At 65.8% G+C, this 9825-nt stretch overlaps 1 protein-coding gene across 1 annotated transcript; it reads right to left on the reverse strand.

Moving 5' to 3' along the window:
- Positions 1-4685: 4685 nt before the first annotated feature.
- On the reverse strand, positions 4686-7859 carry SOCS3 (suppressor of cytokine signaling 3). The gene is made up of 2 exons (XM_081110335.1): positions 7552-7859; positions 4686-7000 (listed from the first exon to the last, which is right to left on the reverse strand). The coding sequence occupies exon 2, from the start codon at positions 6910-6912 to the stop codon at positions 6244-6246; it is 669 nt and encodes a 222-aa protein (XP_080966461.1). The 5' UTR covers positions 6913-7000; positions 7552-7859; the 3' UTR covers positions 4686-6243.
- Between the last annotated feature and the right edge of the window lie 1966 nt (positions 7860-9825).

Raw genomic sequence — 9825 nt, forward strand, 5'->3', positions numbered from 1 at the left:
TACCGTTATATTGGCCGGGCTGCAAAAATATTCGTCGTGGGGCCGCATGTGGGCCGCGGGCCGCAAGTTTGACGCTTGCTGTACATCATAGGCCCTAAGCAATGTTTTTCTGTATGAAAAGAAGGTTTGAGATTTGGGGGAAGGGAGGCCCAAGAGAGGAAATGCGTTTTCTTGTGTAACGTAAATAACGACCTTGCATCCTGGTGGGTGTGTGTGTTTCATGTCTAGGTGTTTGTTCGGCCTCTTTTTATTGATTTTTAGAGAGAGAGAGAGAGAGAGAGAGAGAGAGAGACCAAAGTGTGTGTGTGTGTGTGAGAGAGAGAGAGAGAAGCCAATGTCAGAAAGAAATATGCCTCCCGCACACACCCAGACCGGGGACTGAACCTGCAACCTGGGAATGTGCCTGATCCGGAATCAAACCCGCCACCTTTGGGCGCACAGAACCCGGCTCCCACCCCCCGAGCCCCGGGGCCAGGGCGCAGCCTCTTTCTAAAGCCGGGCCTGTGCGCTGCGAGCAGAGGCCGCGATGGCATTCAGGACTGCAGGACATGTTAGCGCTCAGAGCGGCTTCCTTTCAGAAGAGGGGGGTGGGGTGGGGGGCTCCCAGCCTCTCTGCCGCACACACGGCTCCGGGCCGCTGTTGCCTAAGGCCGCCCAGGCTCAGGAGTGGGAAGTCCAGAGTCCTCCCTGCTTCTGGGAACAGCCCCCCCTCCGCGGCGTCCACAGGCAACACGCAGGCCTCCTGACAGTGGGTCAGGCTCACCCAGGATTTCACAAAGGCCTGGCCTGTTCCCAGCACTGCACAGCTGGGAGCGCTCAGCTCTGGGGTGGAGAGGAGCACCCCGCTCCCCAGGCCCTTGTCTGGCAGCGGGAAGGGCGGCACTTGTCCCTGTTTGCCACGGCGAGGGCGGTGAAGCCGGGCCTCCCCGCCCTGCTGACTTCCTAGCTGGGCTTAGTCAAGGTTCGAGGAGGAAGCGAGGAGGACCAGGCTTCTCTTCCCGGAAGGCGGCCAGCGGGGGTCTCGGAGTCACCTGGGAGCCGGTGGGGGCTGAGCTTCCCGGAGGGTCCTGGGGTCTCTGCTTCCAAAGGGCGGGGGCCGCCACCCGGCAGCAGCGATGCACCCCTCCCGGGCCTGCAGGTGTGTGTGTCCGTGCGTCCCAGGACCTGGCCGCGAGGGGGGCCCGTAGCCTGAAAGAGCCCTGGATTCTCAGCTGGGACCTCCAGCTCTCTAACTGCCCCCCAGCCCCCGCCCCCCAGCCCCCCAACCCTGGGAGACCTGCCTGTGTCTCAGGCCTCAGTTTCTCCGTCTCTGGCACGGATGGTTCTGGCTGAGGGCAGGGTGATGGGCGGTGCTGACTGGCAGGACTTGCAGGTCTGAACTGGGACGGTGCTGGGCGGACCGGGACAAGCCGGTCATCCCACCCGAGGGTGAGACCAAACTGCGGAGGAGCGACGCACGGGAAATGCGGCTCAGGGGCCCCTTTCGGCACCAGCTGCAGCCCCTGCTGATGTGTTTACTGGTAGTTTAGGGTCTGTCGCCCCCACTACCTCCCACTAACTCAGGCGAGCGGGGCGAGCAAGGATTTGTCTGGTTCCACGCGCAATTCCCTTACGCACAGGATGTGTCCACTAAGTATTTGCTGAGTGAATCAATGAGGGAGGGAGGGGCTGGGGGCCGGGGGGGCGGGGGGGGGCTGTCGGAACAGGATCTCTGCAGAGAGTGGGGGTGGGGGCGGGAGGCCTCTGCTGCCTGGAGGGGGACTGGGCCCCCCGGGACCAGAGAACCCGATCCCCTCCGGGAAAGAGTCGGTGCTTTCTGAGCGGCGCCCCCTCGGCGGGGTCAGCGACCCCCGTGACGGGCGCCCTCCCCGCGGAGCCCGCGCGCGCCGGCCCCTCCTCTCTCCGCCCCCCGCCCCTGGGAGGTGCGCCTGGCAGCCTCCCGGCCGAATTTCCTGGCACTGCGCTGAGAATAAACACACTCCGCGCCTGCAATCCCGTCGCCATGGCGACCGCGCTCCGCGGGCGGGCGGGGGGCGGGGCCTCTCCGCGCGCAGACGCGCTGGGCGGCGGCGGCGGCGGCCGTGCGGGCCCCGGAGGTGCGGCCGCGCGCGCTCGGCGTGGACATTCCTCGCATAGCTCCGCCGGGCTCCCGCGGGTCCGGGAAGTGCCTCTTCCCGGCACAGGGCGGCCTGGGAGCGACGCCGGCGGCCGCCCGCACCGGCGTGAGCGGGACGCGGCCCGGGAAGGTGCGCCCCGGACCCGGCTCTCCCCGCCGGCGGCCTCGGTCTTTCCGGTGCTCCCGGTGCTCCCGGTCCACTCGCGTGCACGCCGGCCCGCACCCTGCAGGCTTGTCTCCGCTTAGAGTCCCCGCGGGGCTCTGGGCTCTCCCTCCGTCCCTCGGCCTGTCCGCCGCGGCGCCCCCTCCCAAGCACCCCGCTGCTCGGACCACAGCGGCTCACGTGCCACCCGCTCCCGGCTGGGCCCCCTCCTCCAGCCCCCAGAGCAGCCTCCCATCTCCCATTCCTGGCTCTCCCTCCGCGGCAAGCCCGCCCCCCCCCCCCTAGCTGCGCCGCGGGACAGGGGCTGGGGCCTCTTGGGGGTGGGTTCTTACAGAGTCCACGGCAGCGAGGGCACAGGGCGGGGAGTGGCGAGCCCCCCCCCCGCCCCCCCTCCCCGTCCAGGGGCCAGGGCACCCCAGCTGTCCTCTTCTTAAAGCCACGGAGGCTTTGGTACCTGCTGAAGCCAGCGGGAGCTGTGCCCACGCCCTGCAGGATGCTTCTCAGCAAATCCCGGAACCAGGCGGCACCCCTCCTCTAGCGCCAGGGCAGAGAGCCCCCCCCCACTTAAGTCCTTTGGAGGAGGGGGTGCCTGCCCCTGAAACAACTGGGAGATCTTTGCCGCAGGAGAGAAGGAGGAGGAGGAGGGACTCTGGGAGGGATTCTTGCTCTACCTTGGCCACTCGCTTGCTGTGTGACCTGAAGCAAGTTGCTTTCCTTCTCTGGGCCTCAGAGTGCAAAACCAGAGGGTAGCCCAGTCTGTGGGCTGGAAATGGAGGAGACAGAAGAGATGGGGAGAGGCTGGAGTAGTCGTCAAGGGAAAGGGGTCAGGGCGTCTTCCTTCAGCCAGGGGTCCAGGCCACTCCGTTGTGTTAGGGTCCTGTGGCCACTGGGCTCCCCGGCTAACAGCTGCCTCCTGAGCCGGGAGGGGGCCTTCGTGTGCTCCAGGTTCAAGGTACCCTGGCAGGCGGATGGCGGCCGACTGGCAGGCCCAGGGCAAGGAAGAGCCTGCCAGGCGCTCATCCTCCCGGGAGGCCCTGCGGAGCCAGGCCCACGGGGTCCGCTCCCCTGACCGGTGCTCTGGGAAGGTGACGTTACCTGCCTGTGTTCCCAGCCGCAGAGGCAGGCGGGGGTCTCTCTCGTGTGGTTCCTACGTACTCTGTCCACTCAGCGGACGGAGTGACGCGGGCCTGGTCACTGTAGGTTATCTTCCCCAAAAGGTCAGGAAATGGGAAAGAAACACAACGTTGTTTATTTGCTCTCGGGTGCCTTTTGGACGCTGGGTCCCGGAGCAGCTTGTCGGGGGCCGGCATGTTTCAGGCATTTGCGGCTCCGGGCTGGGGACTCGGCCCCTGACTTGGGGCTGCCAGTCATCCCTCCACCTGTCGGGTCTGGGTCTAGGGGGCTTGGGGGAGGAGGACGCAGGGGAGGCGATGCCGCAGGGAAGGTCTTTTCTGTGTGCTTTTTGCAGAGCCTTGGTCCTGAGACCCGCATCCTGGCGGTGGTGGCACTACCTCCTGGTGCTCCCCCCAAGAGCAGCCCGGGGCGTGCACTCGGGGCTTCGGGCAGAATGCTCCTCGGGTCACCCCTGTGTCTTTCCCACCTTCCCAAATGGCGTGTCCTTGGCAGGTCGCTTCACCTCTGTGAACCCGAGTGGCTGCCCCCAACGAGTCCACAAATATTTACTGAGCACCGTCCTAGGCATCAGAAGTGGCCGGTCCAAGTCCCTGCTCCCGTGGACACACAGCTGTGCCTGGGAATGTGGGGTGAGAACATCAGCCTGGGGGCGTGGCCGGTAAGGTTAATCCGGGTGGCCTCCAAGGGCCCCGGGGGTGGGAGTGACCAAAGAACTAGAGGAAGAGATGGTCGGGGACCCCACCCACGGCTCCGGCTCGGGCTCCAAGGAACTAGGTGGGGAGCTGGAGGTGGTGTGGGGAGCAGAGCCCCTGGGGAGAGCCCCACCTCCCGTGAACCCAGCTGCGCCGAGGTCAGGGGTCATCACCAGGACCCTGTAGTCTGGCTTTCTCGGAAAACCTCCCTGCCAAGGAGCCAAGCGCCTCTAATAGCTTGGAGCCTCTAAAAGCTTTGACCACAGCTCAGCTCGCTCCCTGCAAGCGCTTTGAAGCGCTTCCTTCGAACTTGCTTTGCATATTCTGGTCAGATCTGAATCAGACGAGCAGGAATTACCCTCTCGGTACAGTCTCGGGGCTGCCGGAGCTTGTAAGTGACGTGAAGAGGAGCCGAGGACGCCAGGGCTGCAAGGGGGCAGGGCTGGGGAGGGTGGCGCTCCCGCCTGCCCTCCTCCCCCTGGGCACGGAGTGTGGGTGTGTGTGAAAGAGAAAGCAAGGCAGAGAAGGGGGAGGGCGGGGGGGGTGGCAGGGAGAAAAGATCAAGTCATGTTTTTCATTAAAAAATAGTGCTCTTTATTATAAATTACTGAAATGTTTCTTTTCGAATATAAATATAAATATGTGCAAAGTTTGACTTGGATTGGTATTTTGTTGAGTTCAAGCATCTCCTAACAGCCTTGAAGGCCTGGGTGGGGGAGGGGAGAGGACTGGAGGTGGAATCTTTATAAAAGACAGAGTGAGGCAGGTTGTAAACATCAAAAAAACCCAAAACAAAACCAAAATAACGAGGAAAAACAAAACAGAACACAAAAAAAACACCCCAACACACAGCTGCCCCATCCAGACCAATACCCAACACAGGAAACTGTGTTTAGTTCTCCCCCACCCCCCAGAAAAACAATTCCAGGTCATTCCATCGCTGCTACATTCCTGTAAGTTTTCACCGATCAGTGCTGTTGTGGAGCAGCCGCTGGGTGGCAGGTGCCCCGGCCTCCGATGGATGGCTCCACGCAGGATCCCGTCCCCAGGTGAGGAGGGAGCGCTGTGCAGGGCCTGGGGCTGTGGGGGGGCCTGGTGGCTGTGCTCGGGCCAGAGCCCAGGCACCAGGAGGCACCTGTGACAGGCTCAGCTGGAAGGGGTGGCCATCCACCTCTGCGCCGCCCCCGTCCCGCACTGTGGCCAGCAGCCTGCCCTCTGAGAATCCCTTGGCCTCGCCTGGATCGGCCGAGTGTGTGGTTCTTGTGTGCCAGTCCCCATCCACGGGACAGGGAGCGTTTAAGGCAAATCTCCGAGCCAGACATAGGAGGAGGCACAAAGCAGAATCCTCCATCTTCTCTGGCCGGGATCAGGGGTCAAAGATGGCTCATCTCCTCCATCCCCCCAGCCCCCAGGTGCTGGGAGGTATAGTGTGAGGGGGGTGGGGGGAAGACCTGACCAGCCCGTCCACCCCTCCCCCTCCAAATGCCACTTCCCCCTTAAAACGGGGGAAGGGCCCTGGGCTGCTGAGCCCTCCGTGGACTCTAGGATCTGTGTTTCCTGGTGGCTGTCCCAAGGGGGAGGGAGCAGCGTGGTACCCTTCAGGTCACCCCTTGGCCTTCTCTCCAGAGCCGGGGGAGGAGCGCGCAGCCACCCTCCTCACCTGGGCTGGCGGTGGGAGTGGGCGTTTCTTTGGCCAGCCTGTAGCCCTGGGGCCGGGGCGCCCTCTCCGGTCCACCCTTTCCCAGGCCTGAGACGCGCTCAGGATGAAAGCCATGTTTAAAACCAAATCAAAGAGCAAACAAGTTCCTTCGGAAAGTTTACAGATTCCTCGGCAGTTCTCACTAGTTCAAGGAAGCGGAGAGGAGAGGAGAATCAATCCAATGCTGTCGCTGAAGTGGTCCCTTCGGGCCAGCGGGCCGGAGCGGGGGAGGGGCGCCCAGGTGGCACTCCCCTGCCCTCCAACACATTCCAGGCCCCGCCTGCCCCATTCTGCAGGGGGAGGGCCCGCGGGAGGGGCCGGCCCACCCCTGGGCTCACCCAGGGCGGCAGGACTCTCTCCACTGGATTCTTGTGCTTGTGCCATGTGCCACGGAGGAGAGGGGACCCAGGCCCCTCGCCCGACCCCTGCCCTTGGCCCCTTAGAGCGGCGCATCGTACTGGTCCAGGAACTCCCGAATGGGGCCAGGCAGCTGGGTGACTTTCTCATAGGTGTCCAAGTGGCCGTTGACGGTCTTCCGACAGAGATGTTGGAGGGTGGCCACGTTGGAGGAGAGCGGCCTGCTCAGGACCAGAGGGATCTTCTCGCCTCCCGAGTAGATGTAATAGGCTCTCCTGGGGGGGTTCCCGGGGAGCGGCTGGGCGGGCACCTCGGAGGCGGGTTCCGTCGGGGGCGCGGGGAAGGCGGGGGCGCCCGGCGGCGGCGGCATGTAGTGATGCACCAGTTTGAGCACGCAGTCGAAGCGGGGCACGGGCTGCGTGCTGCGCGGGTCGCTCTGCAGCGAGAAGCTGCCCCCCTCGCACTGGATGCGCAGGTTCTTGGTCCCCGACTGCGTCTTGACGCTGAGCGTGAAGAAGTGGCGCTGGTCCGAGCTGTCGCGGATGAGGAAGGTGCCGGCGGGCTCGGCGCTGAGCAGCACGTTCGCCTCGCCGCCCGTCACGGCGCTCCAGTAGAAGCCGCTCTCCTGCAGCTTGCGCACGGCGTTCACCACCAGCTGGTACTCGCTCTTGGAGCTGAAGGTCTTGAGGCGCAGGCTGGTGTCCAGGGGGCGGCTCATCCCGGCGGCGGGAAACTTGCTGTGGGTGACCATGGCGCACGGAGCCAGCGTGGGTCTGCGCGGTGGCGGCTGCAGCTGCTCGGCGGCCTCCGAACAGCGGCCGCTACTGCATCCCGGGGGGCTGCGGGGAGGAAGGAGGGCGCCGCGTGAGTGCCCGGAACCCTCCAGCGCGCGCGGCCCGCCCCAGTGCCTGCGCCTCCCCGAGCGGCCGGGCACCCGCTGCCCTGGAGGTCCTCGCCGGGTCCCCCCCGCTTCGACCCAGGTACCCCGCGGAGCCCGCCCAGCCCTCGTCCCGCCGGCGGGTGGCGGCACCCAGGGAGTCCCCGAGTTGCACTCGGGCGCGGAAGTTGGGTCTCCGGGAGCGTGGCTGGGTGGGAAGCAGGAAAGGGCCCGGGACGCTCTGGGCGCCGCTCAGTCCGGTGGCTCAGGGCGGTCGGGACCGAGAAAGAAACCCGAGGCACTGGAGGGAGAGGGTGCGCGGGGGGAGGACGCGAGAAGCCCGAGAGCCCCAGCCGGGGCATTCCGGGAACCTGGGATCTCCGACTCCCATCCGCTCTGCCTCCTACCTCGTCCCCTCCCTGCCGGGAAAAGACCCGGGAAAGGGAGGGGACACCGGGAAGGCTCCCGGGACCAGCCAGGGCCACCCCTCCACTCCGCGCCCCTCCTTCCTACCTGATCCCAAACTGAAGTCTCCGGCCTCGGGGCTGAGCCTCCTACGGTCCCCGAGGTGAGGCGGCGGCCAGCGGTGGCCCGCGCTGCGCCCAGATGTTGGAGGCGGTGAAGTCCACAACGGAACCCTCCCTCGTGCGTGCGTCCCTCGGGTTCTGCCCGGGCGTCCGCCTGGCTCCCCGCGCAGCGCCGGCTCGGTCCGGCCGGGGAGAGGTGGGGGCCGTGGCGCGGGCTGCGGGCTGCGGGCGGGCGGCGTGCGGAGTCGCGCGGTGGCGGCGGCGGCGGCGGCGCGGAGAGTCCGAGTCGAAGCCGCCGCGGAGGCCGCGTTGGTGAGTATATACTCGGCGCCGGCCCCGCCCCCCGCGGTTCCTGGAACTGCGCTGCCGGCCTTCTTGTAATGTTTAGTCACTACTCGCAGCCATGAAAGGCCGCGCGGGAGGGAGGGGCCGCGGCCGAGGGCGGGCCGGGCCGCGGGGCCGGCTGAGACGCGCGCGGAGACAAAGCGCGACGCTCGCGGCCTGGGCGCCAGCCTCGCCGGCGCGTTCCTGGCAGCGGCCCCTCCCCCCGCGCGCTCCGCCCCCCACTTCTCATTCACACTTTCCCCTCCCTCCCTCCTCCTCTCCTCCTCCTTCCCTCCCTCCCTCCTTCCCTTCTAAGAAGGCTGGTTTCTGGCAGAGGCGGGGGCGCCGCGCCGGGAGCGCGGGCAGTTCCAGGAGGCTGGGAGGCCCCGGCTCCCCGTCCCTTCTCGGACCTCGCGGGGACGCCCCCTCGCCCCCACCCGGGCCCACCCGAGGTCCCTATCGAGGCCCCGTGAGGCCCCGGCCTGCCGAAAGGGAACTGGGGACACCCTAAAGTCCGGCCGCGAAACGGAGGCCGGAGCTGGGAGTTGGAGGGGGCGCGCAATGGCCACCTGTGGGCATGTCCCCGAGGCAAAGCGCGAGTCCCGGGGCTGGAGGGGACTCAGCCTGCGTCGCTGCTGTCCGGCCTCGGCCCAGGGCCCTTGGCTAGTTTCTCTGCGGATGCTGACAGGGTGCCGCGTCCCCCGACCCAGACAAATGAACGACCGCTTTACTAGCGTCGGGTCTCCAAACCTGCGTGGTGCGGCGCGGGTCGGCGAGGTGCGCTTTCCCGGCGGGACTGGCCCGAGGGCGAGCGAGGGCTGCACCCCGTGTCCGCTAGAGGGCGCCCGGGGGTCTCGGAGGTAGAGTGGAGTTTGGTGCTGCTCCCCCAAAGCCCTGGAATGGGAACCGCAGGGGCCGCCCCAAGGCTGGCTCAAGAGCTGGGGCGGGGGACCTCAGGCCTCCCCCACGCCCCGCAGGACAATTCACATCACCGTCCGGAATCGGACCTGGGAATAAAAGGCCGGCAGGGGAGCAGTTTTCAGGAGTCGGGCCACTTGCAGATGGCCCAGCACAGCCTGCACATTGCCGCCCCCCACACCTCTGAGTGGGGGCTCTGATCTCTGGGGGGCGAGGGGGGCGGGGAGGCCTGGTGTGATGGATGTGAGCATGCGCTTGGTCCCACTGGCATGGGTGTGGGTGGCTTGGGCTCACCAGGCATCGCACCCGCTGTCTGAGGATGGAAGGTTGTGCAATCTGTCCCCAAGCAGGCAGTGGGCGCTGCAGACACCCACCCGAGCACCAGCTAAGCGGCACTGACAGCACCACCTTCCCCCCCCCCTCCCCCCTCCGTCTGACAGCACCAGGGCAGCCTGGGAGTCTAGAACCCGGGACCTGGCCCTTTTGCTTCTGGGGGAGCCAGTAGGACCTCACAGCCTTTGCCACTGTGCCATCACCTCTGGCTGAGATATGGGCAGGACAACACGCACGCAGGCTCTCTGGGACTGTTTTCCTTTCTGCGAAATAGGAATAGTGACCCTTTTCCCATCAGACATCTGCGATGGGATGACCCCACGAGGTCAGAATGTGCTGGACATGGTAACGATTCCGCCCACTCGCCCTCCGGTCCTAGCGGAGCGCAGCAGCAAGGCGTCCTCTTGTTCCTTCTGTGGGGGGGAACCGATTTAGTCAACACGTTTCACAAAAAGGGGGTTCGGTGTAGCAGGCATTGTGCTGGGCCCTGAACTGTGGAGACAAACAAGACCCCGTCTTTGCCCTCGAGATGCGGGGGACAGCAGTGTGGGTGCTGGGGTGGACTCTCCTTCTCCCTGGAACCAGGAGTCCATTCTTCTTCTCAGCCATTGATCCGCAGGAGGCTGCGCCGTGAGCATACGCTTCTGTGCGAACCTCATGGGGGACGAGGAGACTCGCAAGGAAT

The sequence above is a fragment of the Myotis nattereri genome (genome assembly GCF_964212035.1).
Source record: "Myotis nattereri genome assembly, chromosome: 16".
NCBI classification, from domain to species: Eukaryota; Metazoa; Chordata; class Mammalia; order Chiroptera; family Vespertilionidae; genus Myotis; species Myotis nattereri.